Source organism: Onychostruthus taczanowskii, unplaced genomic scaffold (assembly GCF_017590055.1).
Source record: "Onychostruthus taczanowskii isolate IOZ18803 unplaced genomic scaffold, ASM1759005v1 scaffold24, whole genome shotgun sequence".
NCBI classification, from domain to species: domain Eukaryota; kingdom Metazoa; phylum Chordata; class Aves; order Passeriformes; family Passeridae; genus Onychostruthus; species Onychostruthus taczanowskii.
This window is the reverse complement of record NW_024499684.1, coordinates 8,478,136-8,492,407: the sequence shown is the minus strand read 5'-3', so window position 1 is coordinate 8,492,407 and position 14,272 is coordinate 8,478,136. Positions and strand designations below refer to the sequence as shown.

Genomic DNA, 14,272 nt, shown 5'->3' with positions numbered 1-14,272 from the left:
CTCACTGGCCCCCACTCCTCAGGCATGAGACATCCTGGGAACTACTCCATCCACTCAGTCTGCTCCCAGGCCCCTTGGTACCCCAGGACACAGGGCACTGCAAGGTATGTCCATCCACTGTTCCCCTGCAGCCAGCCCTTCCTGCATCCACTCAGCACCCCTGAGCATGGGCTCCCAAAACAGCCAGCCCCCTCCCCCAGTCCACACTGCTCTCTGCAAAGGCACAACCAACCCCCTCTAGCTTGTGCCTTCCACATTCCTGAATTTCTCCAGCTGCTGCCCACCCTGGGCAGAGCAAGGCTCCAGAATGGGACCCTGGGCTCCTGCCCATCGGTGACAGGGGCTGCAGGAGAACAGGAGCCCGGATGCCTCGGTTCCCTTGTCCAGGGAGGGAAGGGGCATCTGGAGGGGGGATGCTGTGAGAGCAGCACCCAGCACCAGCCCCATTTTTCACCCACACCTGGGCTGGTAAGGGTGGCAGAGATTGGCAGTGAGTAGACACCATGGAAAAGTTTGGGGAAAGCATCATCCATCTGGGGAAACTGAGGCATGAATTTAGGGGAGGGGGAGCCTATGGAGAGTAGGGGCACTTTGTGTCACCCATGTCCCTGTTGCCATCCCCGCCGAGAGTGGCAGGGAGAGGCTGAGGGTGGTGGGTGCGTGGCAGGCGGGCGCCCGGCAGGGGGAAGGCGGGTGGGGAGGGGAGGGGAGGAGGGGGAAGCGCGGGGCTGCCAAAATCAACTCCGGGCGGTGCAAACACCCGGCCAGCTGCGCGGTGTAGCTAGGGAAACACGGCACAGCTGGAGCACAACAGGCCCCTGCCTCCCCAGAAAGCTCCTCCTGGGCCTCCCCGCAGCCCAGCGAGCAGCTGGGGGGGCTGCAGCCCACCGCCCTGCGCCCCAGAGCCAGAATGAGGTTGCCCATCCCCAGCTTGTCCATGGCTGCCCCATCCCATTCCCTGCCCTGGTCTGGCATGTCCCCACGCAGCGCGACACCTCTCCCGGGGAGGGCAGTGGGACAGGGGGGCTTGGCCTTGCCGGGACCTGGCCCGTGGCAGGAGCTGGCAGACGGCAGCGAGCAGTAGCTGGGCTTACCCCAGCAGGACAGCCCGCTGGCATCACCAGGGCTGGGACACTGCCAGAACCTCGGGCATCCCCCGGGCATGGCTGGCCCTGACACCCTGCTGCTTGCAAGGAGCAGCGACCATGACTGGCAGCATGGCACCCCTTGGCCCTGTGCCCTCCCCGCGGTCCCCGGCGGTGTCACTGACCTGTCCCCTCTCCTCTCTCCCGACGTCCTCGCTGGCTGGGGATCCAGCGACGCGGAGGGCAGGGATGGGCTGGGGTCTGTGTGGCTGTGCCAGCGTCGCTGCACGGTGCCCGCTGCGGCACGGCAGCGGCTCTGGGGACGGCGGGACGTGAGCGGGGCTGAGCAGGGAGGAGGCGGGCGATGGCTCCCAGCTGTCCCGCCGATGCCAGGAATCCGGTGCTGGCTCTGTGCACCCAGAGCTCGTCACAGTCTCCTGGCTCGTCTGCGGGACATGGGGAAGAGATGAGGAAAGCTCCCTCCCCTTTCCCGGGGAAAGGAAAGAGAGACGGGGAACCCGCCTGGCTGCAGCCCCGAGGCACGGGGGAATCCGAGGCATGGGGTGGCAGCGTGAGGGAGAGAGGAGCTGCAAGGGTGTTCTGGCACTGCCAGGCTGGGAGCAGGGTGGTATGCTGGCATGGGGCCTGTCAGGTCAGGAGGGTGCTGGGCATCCCTGCCCAGGGAGGGGGGCATGGCCCCTGCAGTGGGGGCACGTGGCCAGGGAGGAAATGGATGCTCCAGCTGTGCCTGGGCTTCCCTCATCCACAGCCTGGGCTGCCCCTGGAAGTGCCAAGGGGTGCTCTCATCAATAGGCAGAGGTGGCTTGGCAGAGCCTTGGGGGTCCCTGTGCTCTTGGAGAGGGGATGGTGCCAGCACTGGGAAAGGGTCCCGGTCCCACCAGCTGCTTCCCAGTGCCCTCACATGTGTGTGAGGAGCAGTGCCCTGCACAAAGGCACCTCTGAGGCTGCAGAGCTGGCCTGGCACTGGCACATCCCAACGGGGCTGCCAGCTGCAGGCAGCTGGGGCTGCACTGTGATGGAGACAGCTGGCTATGGGCAGCCTCAGGCCTGGCACCTTCACCCCTCCACCACCTCTTCCCAGGGCAAGCACTGGCTTGTCCCCGGGTGGGGGGTGATGGTCCCATGGGGTGTCTCTTGTACCAGCAAGGTACAGGTGGGGTGCCCCAATGGTGCCCTACAGAACAGCCTGCAGTTCTGCAGGGCTTGTTGGGCACGTGCCGTGCTCGGTGGTGAGGGTCCCATGGAGTATTCCAGAGGAGCGTGGTGCCGGGGCTGTGCCATGCCTGGCGTGGGGTGTCTCAGCAGGCCCTCACCCGAGCTCTGCTCCCATTGTCTGCCCTCATTAGCTGCTGCCTGCTCGCGGCTTTGAACATGAGCCCGGCTCAGGGCGACAGGAAGGAGCCTCTGCTCCCAAGGGATGGGGTCGTGGTGAAACTGCGTGCCACGGGCCCCCCTTCTCACAGCCTCCCACTGCCTTCTGGGCATCCCAACACTGCCTCCAGGCCTAAGCCTGAAGACAGGAAGGGATGTGGGGCACCCCCTCTCTCCAAAAAGAGCCCCCCTCGACGGCCCCGCCCCGTTGTGGGATGCAGAGAGCAGTCAGCCTCCCCAAAGTTTTGTGCCGAGCGTGGCTTGTGCCGTGTCTAATCCCCCCGGCCTCACACACACGCGGTGGGGTGGGGGGGGGCTGTCGTAATGGGTGGAAATATCTCATAATTCACGTTGGACACAGGGATTACAGCCATTCCGGCAATATTTGCACAACTGGTAGGCGACTTGCAGGGCTGGGCCATCCCAGATGAAGGCCAGGGGGGTCTGGGGATGGAGGGAGTTTTGGGGGCTGGTAGGTACAGAAGGAGGATGCAGTTTGGGGAGCAATGGAGCCGGGGAAGTTGGCTATTTTCTGCCTGTGAACACATGGAATTTATTACAGAGGATGCGTTGCTGACATGGGGATGGCTGGGGCTCTTGCCTTCATCTCATCCTGCTGTGGTGGCCACGGCTCGGGGAGCAGAATGGAAACCTCAAAACAGCCTCATCAACCACACCAAACAGACCCTGGCAGCGCTCCTGAACAAGATGCCTGCTCCGAGTGCCCGGCCAACCCCATAGAGCTCCCTGCTCATAGGAGCACCCAAAGGTGCTGCTGTCCCCCTGACCCCAAATGTCCCCTCCTCAAAGGTTTTGCAGAGTGACCCCAGCAGGAGGAAGACGGGGGGCATGTGGGGGCCTTGTTTGGCATGGGGATTAGCAAGCTCCCAGAAGCGATGGTGGTCTCCCCCCTCCCCACCGGACATGCAGGCAAATATTTGTGCCCAGACTTCGCAGGACAGCGAGAAGGAATTTCATTCTTGCGCCCACCTGCGGCTCGGCTGCCTGGCATTAACCCCTTCTCCTCTCCACGGGATGGAGGTGGAGGGAGGAGGTGCCCTCCCAGCACACTCCGTGTGCCCCACTGGAGTGGGAAGCTTGGCTGAGAAGCAGGATGGTAGAGGAGGCACAGTGGAATCGCCCCAGATGCCAGCACAGCCACTGGCATCAGGAGCCCTTGTCCAAGGCAAGGAGGATTTGCCCATGGACGTCCTCTGGGCAGCACCGAGGGCTTTGTGCTGGGGCGCTGGGCAGCATGTGGCTTGCTGAAAACTGGGAAAGGTAAAACCCTGCCATTCTTCACCCCCAAGCTGCTGCACCCCGACCGAGGTGCCCCTTGCAGGTCCGTTTACCCGGCAGCGTGGCTGTTCTCCTGGGACGGCTGTCTGGGAGCAGCGCAAGGACCAGGTTGCACGGGGAGCAGGATTTGCCCACGGATGTTTATTGGCAATTTGCATATGTAGCAAAAAAGCCCGGAGGGTCCAGAAGGGACCCTGCTCCCGGAGACTGCCCGTGCTCGGGAAGGGCAGCCCGGGGAGAGGGTCCCCCGCTGCCTGGCACCCGCAGAGCCCCGCTGTGCTCCTTTCCCTGGCCCCGGAGCCAGCTGTGTCCTGAGCAAACGGGGCTGTTTGCTCACGCCGGGATTAGCCGCTCTCTTTGTTCCTTTGACTTTCTCTTTCCTTTATGCCAGACCCTTTTATGGGCGCTTCAAAGGGGGCTAGGACCCCCCTCCCTGCCCCTGGAAGGCCAGGTTTGCTTCCCATGCCAGCACTGACATCCTGGGGGTGCCCACCGAGCACATCTGGGTGGCCTGCGGGACAAGCAGCTGTGCCACCGAACCACAGTCTCCCCCCCACTCCGGCGTACTCCTCCTCTTCCCCCCCGCCTTCCCTGGCTCCAGGCACCTCCTGCTGTCTTCAGCACCTTGGCAAAGTGGGTGCGAACGGCTGTCCCTGCAGCGGGATTCCCAGCACTTTGCACCCTGTAAGGAGAGGTGGGAATCTTGGCACCGGGATCCGGCCAGCTGTGCGCCCCGCGGCCCCCGCCTGGCTTCCTGTCCCCTGCCAGAGCCCGGGCTGCCTGGCCGGAGCTCCAGTGTCCCTCTGGGGTCCCTGCGCCTCACTGCCCCCACACTCTCTCCCTGTACAGCATGCAACATCCGTGGGATCAGGCTGGGCAAGAAGCAGGAGCTCTCCCCCACATCCTCCTCTTCCCACCCTGGCATGGGCAGCAAAAACTGGCATGCCCTTTCCAGCAGAGGAATACCAGGCTGCCCACGGGCACAGGCTCATGCTGCCTGCCAGCTTCTGGCATTGTTGCAAAAAATATTTTGGAGTGAAGGGACTATTGTGGGCACCTTAGGCTGACCATGGGGGTCCATTAGACCTCCAGTTTCCAGTTGCTCTCCAGTTTCCCCTGGTGGATTTGTTTGCCTAATCAAGAAGGAATGCAGGGCACGGCAGCTCTCCAGCCTGGCATCGCCAACAGCTTTGCACCCAGGGAGGGACAGGGAAAGGACATGGTGGGGGCATGGCAGGGACTGGCATGGGGATGGTGGCAGGCCTGAGGCCAGCGCTGGCAGAGGGGCTGAGGGTGCTGATGGACGTGATTGCGGGCGATTGCAGCTTGTCACGTCCGCAGAAGGGCCACGGCCGTGTGGAGGAAGCCTGGAGGTGTTTGACCCCGGTGCTCACGGGTCCCGTTGCTGCCAGACGTGCCCGGGCGAGCCGGGGCTGCCGGTCTCGTCCCTGCAGTCGTGGCACCCGCTGGAACCCCATCCAGGCACCCTCAAGGTGGGCTGTTGTGGCTGAGCAGGGCACGGGGCAGGTGGAGCGGGGCACGGGTGTTTACTTTAACTGCTGACACCTGGCCAGGCGCTGCCGGGAACTGCTGTCCCTGGGGACAGGGGTGGGAACGTGCGAGAGTGTGCGAGAGCCGGGGTGTGAGAAGGAAACGCACGCGCCGCAGGGAGACAGGAGCGAGAGGATGTGTGCTGGGAGGGGGGTGTCCCCCAAAGGGAAGCCGCGGGGGGCTGCCGGGGTGGAGGGTTATCTGAGCGCAGGGAAGTGCACGCGTGTACACGTGGGTTTGAGGGTGCACGTGGAGCAGTACGGGGGGGACACACGTACACATGGGCATGGGGATGTGCACCCCCTGCCACAGTGCCCAGTGAGAGCTGTCTTTGCCAGGGAATGTCACAGCCATGCCAGGGAATGTCACAGTCATGCCAGGGCATGGTGCTGAACAGGCCCTGGTGATTCTCCTGCTCAGGGAGGGGGCATCTGTGGGTGCCTCACCTAGCCCACTCCCAACCAACACCCCTGCTGAAATGGCCCTGGGGCCATGCACTAGCCCTGACCCCTGTGATCCATAGCCCACCCCAGCCCAGAGGGATCCCATGAACCACAGCCATCCCTGGGATCTCCAGCTCCCTGTCTCACCTCTGGTGGATGCAGGGGTGACAGCATGCCTCTGTGTGAGGGTCAACAGGGATGGGATCTAAGTGGGTGAAGGTCACCATGGATGAAGTCGACCTCTGGGAGAGGGTCACCAGGATTATGGTCCACCTCTGGGGTGGCTTTCGTACCTGGCTGCCACAGCCAGGAGCAGGACTTCATTAGGGCTTATGTTCCCGGGGCTGTCCAGTGCAGGATCACTAACACCATCTCTTCTGCAGGTACCAGGGCCACCATCTACCCCTGGACAGGCACTGACCACTGAGGTGCTGGCTGCTGAGCACTCGGGCCTGGGGCCAGGTGAGCAGCCACGGAGGGCGCCCAGGGACGCCCTTCCCGTGCCCCGAGCCAAGGGAGGAAGCGGCCGGAGGCAGGAAGCCTTCCCCCGGGCCCGGGGCCCCTGCTGCGATTTTGCTGGAAGGTCAGCGGCGACACAACAGGAAATCGTGCTGCCTCGGCTGGGCGGCCAGGCCGGAGGCGCGGAGCCGCGCCGTGCTGTCCCGGGGCCGCTGTGGCCGCCGGCCCTCCGTCCTGGCCGGGCGGCTCGCGGGGACCCCGCGCCACCGCTGCCCTCCATGGAAGGGGGACGGGAGCCAGGGAGCAGCCGCTGGCCCCAGGGCGGAAGATGCAGGGCCGAAGCCCCCAGCCGAGCATGGAGCTGAACAGTGAGTGTGTGGCTAAAAGGGGGGACTGGGTGCGCAGGAGGGGACTCTGGGTACCGTGGCCCCACAGCCAGAGCGTCCCCTGCACGATGAATCCCAGAGCTGGGCACCAAACCCCAGGGGTGGCTCTGGGCTAGCTGGACCTGGCCAGTGTCAGTATGTGAGGGCAACCAAGCATCTCTCCATGCCCACTGCAGGTAAACAGGCTGCACTGAGGATTTTGGTGTAGTGCCAGGGCAGGCAGCAATGCAGGCAGGAGGCTGCAAAGAGGGTATGGAGAAGCTGGCAGGGTGGGCAGCTGCTGGGCACAGCGGTGTGCCGCGGCACTGGGGAAGGCAGTGCCGGCAGGGGAGCGCTCAGCCAGGGCAGCGGCCAGGAGCAGATGTTCCCTGTGGGACACTGCAGGCTGGGATTCCCCGAAGTGCACATGACGCCTGGAACTGCTCTTGGCAGGGATCCGGAGGGCTGGCCCTGGTCTGCACAGGGAGTACAGCCCTGCTTCCTCGCCTGGAGCACGGCCAAAAAACCTGGCAGACATGGCTGTGCGGCCCCTTGGCACACACCACTGTCACGGAAACCCCGGCTCTGCCCCGTGAGCGCCGGCACCCCTCGCTGGCTGACTGGAGAGCAGCACCGGGCCCTCCTCAGCCACTCGCACCGACCCCTGCGCCCCCTCCGCGGGGCCATCAAGGCCACCAAAGGGCAGGGCAGAGGACTTGCCGCTGCAGGTGGCTCTGGGCTGGCACTGCCCAGGGTGGCTGGCACAGTGCACATGGCAACCCCATCTCCTCCAGGACTGCTCCTCCTCACATCCTTCCTCCTGCACGTGAAAGAGGACCGTGCCAGCCCAACACGGCTGGTCTGTGACAACAGGCTTATCCAGAAGTACATCGTGGAGGCCAAGGACATGGAAAAGAGAGTGGTGAGGATACAATCCCCACAAAACCCAATACCAGGGACATGCACAGTTCCTGGCACCTCACCTTGACATCTCTCCTCACCAGGGTCAGTGCCAGGCCCTGCCTGCACTCAGGTGCCCTGCAGTGCTGCCCTTGGTGGACTTCACTTTCCAGCAGTGGAAATCCAAATCGGTGAGAGGGGCTGGGAGGAGGGTGCTGGCACTGGTGTGCTAACAGGACTGGAGAAGGAACCTCGGGTTGGCACAAGAACCAGAAATGCTGAACAAGATGCTTGTAGGCATATCTGGTGGCACAGGGAGGGTAGAGGACCCCATCCAGACCTAAGGTGAGCACAGAAAGCAACGAGGCCCTGGGGGGTCACTGTCTGCTCCCCCAGAACGAGACCAAGCGGCGGGAGATCCTGTGTGACCTGGCCCTGCTGGTGGGTGCTGCAGCAGGGGCCCAGGGCCAGGTGAGCGACGAGTGTGGGGCCAGGCAGCTGAGCCAGCTTTACCGACACGCTAACTCCTTCTTCCTGCTCCTGCAGACCTTCAGCTGGGAGGTGAGACCTCCCCACATGAGCCAGACCACCCCGGCACAGGTGCCAGCTGGGCTGGGTTGGCTGAAACGGTGTTTGTCACCCCTCTGTCCCACTCTCAGGCAGGGCACTGGGAGCCGAGCTGCGCCCCACACTCCACGGAGCAGACCCACATCTCCAGCATTTTCCTCACCTACCGGCAGCTGGTACAGGGCAAGCTGCGCTTCTTCTTCTACGACCTGGCCAAGGTCTTGTGCAAGCAAGGACAGGGGGACAGCAGAGACCCTCCATGTGGGGCCCAGTGAGGCTGCACACAGGGTTCAACCACAAAGCAATGATGGAGCAATCCTGCAGGACACTAAGCTGTGCTCTGGGTGCCCAGGAAGATGCCCACAGGAAAAGGGTTGGCACCTGTTTCTCAAGTCTTCAGAACTGCGTGGCACATGAAGGCAAACAGTGACACTCATGTGCCAGCAGGCACAGGCCCTGCTCCCATCCGGGCAGGCACCTCTACTGTGAATGCTTTTTGATTAAAGAGCTATTTTTCTAAAGAGTTGTGTGCGTCCTTGTGCCTGGGCCCGGGGCAGAAGCCAGCTCCTCTGGGACAAGCTCCCAGTTCTGCCCAGTGCCCGCTCTCACCCACGGCAGCTGCCAGTGCTGCAGGATCCCCTGGCAAGGCCTGAGCTGCCACTCCTCCTCCCTGTACCCACCTGTCACAGGTTTGGACTCCCCATCCTTTGGGAAGTGGCAGGGTCCCCCCTTTGCCCCTGCACAGGTGTATCCACTCCCTGCCAGCCTCATCTCTCAGCAAGCAGAGCCAGGTGTACAAAACATCCCAGTTTAATCAAAACCAAGGCAGCCTGCCTCAGGATGGCTCCTGAGGGAATGGTCCCCAGAGGCAGGCAGGCAGCTGTCCCATCCAGTTGCTCCTGGCCAGGGCCAGAGCTGTTGAGCACAGGCGAAGGTGAGGAGATGCCATCAGGCAAGCCCGGAGCACCCAGCATGGAGTCCACTCAGAGGGCACCTCCCTCCTCACAAATAGAGATGTGGATCCAGCAGGAATCCGAAGACACTGAGATGAGGAAGGGGACTGCTCCTGCCTCCTCAGCACTGGCTGGGCAGCATGGATGCTGGAGCAGAGTGTGAGCTCTCAGGGCTCCAGCTGGATGTGTGTGGGGCAGCCCATGGAGGTGTGCTAGAAGGCCAACTTCTTCATCAGCAGGTAAACGCGAGAGTCCACCTCAAACCCGTGCAGGTTGTTTGCGTCTCCCTGCAGCCGCATGAGCAGCCCCCCGTAGGACACGTAGGCAGAGCTGAGGTGGGAGGAGAGGAGTAGTGAGAGCAGGGAATCCCATGGGAGACCCGAGCCGAGATCCCAGCGCTCCCCACCCCAGGGCACCGTGTCCCCCACTCTCGAGAGGCACTCACAGGCGCGTGGCCGCCTCCGTGGAGGTCTCGTCCCCCTCGATCCGGTACACCTTGCCGTACATCACGTACTCAAACTGGTCTGCCCTGCAACAGCACAGCCTGAGGTCAGCAAGGAATCAAACCTGGCCGTTCCCCCAGCTCATTGTCCTCTGGCAGAAGGTAACTCCCAGTTACAGAGTCAACTAGACTGGAAAAGACCTCTCAGATCATCAAGACCAACCCGTGACTGAACACCACCTTGTCAACTAGACCGTGGCACGAGTGCCACATCCAGCCTTTCTTTAAACAATTCCAGGGATGGTGACTCCACCGCCCTCCTGGGCAGCCATTCCAAAGTTTAACCACCCCCACCGTGAAGAAATTCCTCTTGGTGTCCAGCCTGCAATATTCAGCCTCAGCACTTCGCTGTGTCCCTCCCTCCCGCCGGTCCCAGCACCTGGACGGCCGGTCATCCGTGGGGTTGTACTCGCCGTCGTCCAGGGTGCCGTCCTCATACAAGGTGCTGGCGATGACCAGGCGGAATTTGTCCCCTGCCAGGAGGCCAGAGCAGCAGTGAGAAGGTTAGAGCACAACCAGAGCAGCAGCACACACAGCCAGAACTCCGGGGCTGGCAAAGGGCCACCCTGGCCGGGGGTGCTAAAAAAGCTCTGTCCCTGCTGCCAGTCCTCCAACAGGACATGTGAAAGGTCACACTGGATCCTGTGTTTCCTTGCTCCCCACATCATGGAGGAAACCATAGCCACAAGGACACCACTGCTGATGTTTTCAGGGGACACAAGATATTCACTTATATCCCCCCAGAGAGCTTGGCCGGATCCTTGGCTGGTACATGAGCCCCCTGCAGCATCAGCTTCAGCCCTTCTGTGTTTCATCAAGAACAACAACTCTCTTTTCCACACAGAAGGAGGTTTCCCTTAAAGCCTGGTTACCACCAGCTGGAGCAGCTTCCCCAGACAGCATCTGTGTGGAAAGGGACAGAGGTGACCCAAACACACACAGGGAGGTGAACGAGAAACCCGGCTCAGCCTCAGTACAGCAACATGCCCTGGACCTCCTGTCACCTGGGGACAGTACAGGGGCACAAGGAAGCCTGGGGCAGCTTATTCCTTGATCGCAGCCATTCCCGACTCCATCCTCTCTCTGCTTGCCCACCCAAGCTGACACCGGCTGTGCCAGCGGCCGATGGCTCACCGAGATCCACGGGATAGATCTGGATGTTCACGTCCAGGATGAGATCCATCTTGAAGGACTCGCTCTCGCAGTGCAGGCGCGACACTGGGGAGAGCAGCAGAGTCAGGACAAGGACACAGATCCCCGAGGGCTGGGTGGGAACAGGATCATCTTCCCACCCCAGGCTGGCACCGGAGCCGTTTCCGGGTGGGTTCGGGATGGAGGGGTGGGTTCAGGATGTTTCCGGGTGGGTTCGGGATGGATGGGTGGGTCCGGGATGGATGGGTGGGTTCGGGATGTTTCCGGGTGGGTTCGGGATGGATGGGTGGGTCCGGGGTGGATGGGTGGGTTCGGGATGTTTCCGGGTGGGTTCGGGATGGATGGGTGGACTCGGGATGTTTCCAGGTGGGTTCGGGATGGATGCCAGAGCCCGGCAGCAGCCGCAGCTGCGCACAGGCAGGGAGAGGAACACGGTGGGGCGAGGACTGCAAGCCACGGGGGCCGCGGGGCTGTGGGCGGCACAGCGGCCGGGCCCGGGTAGCCCTGGGGAAGCGGGGCGCTCCGGGGGGTTCAGCGCCGGCGGGAGTGGCGGACGGCGGACCGGGAGAAGCGGGCCGGGGCCCCACTCACCGCGGTCGAACTTCTTGCCCTCTGGGTCGATGTCCTTCACGTCGAAGATGTCCTCGAAGAGGATCCCGGCCATGGCAGCGGCTCCGCTCCCACTCCCGGCGCCGCTCCCGCCCGGCGCACACCGATGACGCAACCTCACCGCCACGGCCGGGCGGAAGCGGCTTCACGGTGGGCGGGGGGCGGGGCCCCTCCCCGCCGGGACCGGCGGGAGCGCGCGCCGTCCGGCAGGGGGCGCTGCGAGGCCGCGGATGGACCCTCGCGCCGCGGCCCCGCCCCCGGCACGGAGCGGGCACGGCAGCGCCCCCGCGCGGCGGGCACGGGGATCCCGGGAGAGGTCCGGGGTGCCCCGAGCGGGTCCGGGATGTCCCGGGAGAGATCCGGGACCGCCCCCGGCACGGAGCGGGCACGGCAGCGCCCCCGCGCGGCGGGCACGGGGATCCCGGGAGAGGTCCGGGGTGCCCCGAGCGGGTCCGGGATGTCCCGGGAGAGGTCCGGGGTGCCCCGAGCGGGTCCGGGATGTCCCGGGAGAGATCCGGGATGTCCCGGGTGGGGTCAGGGATCTCGCAGGAGAGATCCGGAGTGTCCTGGGATGGGTCAGGGATGTCCCGGGAGGGGTCCGGGATGTCCCGGGAGAGGTCCGGGGTGCCCCGAGCGGGTCCGAGGTGTCCCGGGAGAGATCCGGGGTGTCCCGGGACAGGTTCGGGGTGTCCCGGGTGTACCCTTGGCTGGTACATGAGGGTCAGGGATCTCGCAGGGGAGTTCCGGAGCGTCCTGGGATGGGTCAGGATGTCCCGGGAGAGGTCCGGGGTGTCCCTCGGTGCCCTTGCCGCCCGCGCCCACCCTCGCCGCATGGGACAGAGGGGCTCCTCCCGCGCCCCCGACCGCAGCTGGACACCGGTGCGATGAGCTGCGCGGACTCAGCCAGCGATGGGTCTCGGGGCTGCCGCCCCCACCGGCTTCTTCCTTCTCGCCCGCCAGCCACGGCGGGAAGGGACGTGTGGCACCGTCCCCCGTGTCCTGCCGGTGAACCGTGAGGGGAGCAGCGGGTCTGGCACGGCCGGGGGACGCTCACACGTTGTGCGCCACGGGGTGCCCCGCGCTTGGCATCTGGCCGGGAGCTGCCGGTGCGGGTTCAAGAGTTCAGCCCTGTCCTCCGCGTTCCCCGAACGCCACCGCCAGCCTTCCCGAACAAATTCTTCCCTGTCTCGGGAGAGGCTGGGCAGCGGGGACCCTGCCCCTCGTTTGCCCGGATGGGCACAAAGAAGGCTGGTGGAGCCGGCAGGTGTCCCGGTGTGTGGGGACTGGGGAGGGCGGGTGGCGCGGCGCTGTGTGTGAGTCACATGCCACCATCTCCCCAGGGACCACGGGGTCGTGAGCGGGGATATCTATGGGATATAGCTCCCCGTGCGTGGCCACCATGCCTGCAGCGAGGTGGCTTCGTGGGGACATAGTCCCTGCTGTCCCCCAGGTCGTGGTCCGAGATGGCTCCCAGAGCCAAGGTGCTCCAGCATCCGCACCGGGAGGCCTGTCACAGAATGCCTGTGGTCCCCAGACACACAGGTGTGACCTCTGCATGGCATGTCCCCTCCCTGACACTGTGCCAGCGCATCCTCACGCATGCCTGAGGCGCAGGCAGCGGAACGGGGCAGGGGGTGACACGCAGCGGGGACACTGGCGTGAAGGGGGGTGCTGGTGCCAGGGGTCTGGTGGCTCGTCGGGGGAGCGTGGGCGGTTCACGGCGGGGTCACCCCGCGGCGGTGGCACTCAGCGGGGACAGTCTTAATGCGCTGGGACGGAACCTCGGCTCTTTCTAATCATCGCCTGGCTGGGTAACTCCCCCAGGCCCCGCAGCCCCCTCTCCACTCTGTCCACCCTGGCTCGGGGACGGGCAGAAACCTCCTCCCTGCCAGAATGTGGTGGCCGTAGACAGGCTCCCCTCTGGCGCAAGGTGAGAGGCGTGGACCCTTTCCCAGAGCTCATGCGCCCTCCTGACATCCCGCATCCCGTGTGCCCGCTTGTTTGGGGTGCAGGACTGGGCTGGACCTGGACACCCCTGCGCGAGGGGCTGTGGGGGACACCCGGGGCTGTGCAGCTTGCCAGGGGGTGGCAGCAGCACACCGAACATGGCAGGACAGCCCCAGGGTGTGCCGGAACGGAGGGAGTCCTACCACAGCCAGGCTCACCAGTACAACCAGTTGCCCTTTCCAGAATCCTCAGGGTGCTGTCCCGGACGGATGTGACCTGCTTGGCGGACACCAGCCGGGGCAGGGTGGCGTGGGGACCAGGGCTGTTTATCGGGGAGGGGTCCCCATGTACCAGCCGCTGTACTCAGGGGTACCCATTGGGATCCTGATGTGATTCAGGCTGGAGGGCCATGGCAAAGCTGTGCCCCCTGCTTGGATGCTCTCAGGACCACTGCGGGGTGACACAAAGGGCTAATCCCACCTGGCTGTGCCTGTCTGCCCCTGCTGAGACCTGGCACGGTCAGTACAGGCCAGCAGGCAGCTGGGGCTGTGCTCACCAGCAGGAGAGGCAGCCCCCAGGGGTGCTGCTGCCCAGCGACCCTGCCAGCCACCACTGCGGGCAGGGCACTCCTGAGCCCCGGCCCTGGGCAGGGTCATGGGCATGCAGCCACCTCCAGGGCCAGATGGGGAAGAGGGGATGGATTTGCAGATGCCCCACAGATGCCACAGGATCAGGGTGGCAGCAGGAGACCGGCCCAGCCCTGAACCTCCCAAGCACTGGCTGTGCAGCAGGACCACGATGCCAAGAGCTGTCCTTGTCCCTAAGCCTCCTCCTTGGCCCCGTGCCCACGCAACCCTTGGGGCAGGATTGGCCGGGGGGGTTCCTGGCCCTGGTGTAAATCTGGCCCGGGTTGGCAGAGGATGGGGCACCCTGCTTTTCCCTGCACTCCGTGCCCATCTGCCCTGGCTGTGCCGCATGCCGGCTGCTTCGCTGACCCCATGCCATGTGCCATGCCACGCCATGCCATGCCATGCTGTGCCACAGGAGT

At 64.4% G+C, this 14,272-nt stretch overlaps 2 protein-coding genes across 3 annotated transcripts; one reads left to right on the top strand and one right to left on the bottom strand.

Annotated features, from left to right (window-relative positions):
* The first annotated feature begins 6,372 nt into the window (after nucleotides 1-6,372).
* Nucleotides 6,373-8,739, top strand: THPO (thrombopoietin). The gene is made up of 5 exons (XM_041406023.1): nucleotides 6,373-6,597; nucleotides 7,389-7,516; nucleotides 7,599-7,685; nucleotides 7,891-8,055; nucleotides 8,154-8,739. Exons 1-5 carry the CDS (start codon nucleotides 6,558-6,560, stop codon nucleotides 8,334-8,336), a joined length of 603 nt encoding a protein of 200 aa, XP_041261957.1. The 5' UTR covers nucleotides 6,373-6,557; the 3' UTR covers nucleotides 8,337-8,739.
* Nucleotides 8,740-8,855: 116 nt separating this feature from the next.
* Nucleotides 8,856-11,390, bottom strand: POLR2H (RNA polymerase II, I and III subunit H). Of its 2 annotated transcripts, XM_041406024.1 has the most exons (5): nucleotides 11,260-11,390; nucleotides 10,651-10,734; nucleotides 9,896-9,989; nucleotides 9,460-9,543; nucleotides 8,856-9,344 (listed from the first exon to the last, which is right to left on the bottom strand). In XM_041406024.1, the coding sequence occupies exons 1-5, from the start codon at nucleotides 11,330-11,332 to the stop codon at nucleotides 9,227-9,229; spliced, it is 453 nt and encodes a 150-aa protein (XP_041261958.1). In that variant the 5' UTR covers nucleotides 11,333-11,390; the 3' UTR covers nucleotides 8,856-9,226. The 2 variants fall into 2 exon arrangements, with proteins under 2 accessions (XP_041261958.1, XP_041261959.1); XM_041406025.1 differs by lacking the exons at nucleotides 9,460-9,543; nucleotides 9,896-9,989 and having other exon boundaries at nucleotides 9,247-9,344; nucleotides 11,260-11,380.
* Nucleotides 11,391-14,272: the final 2,882 nt, after the last annotated feature.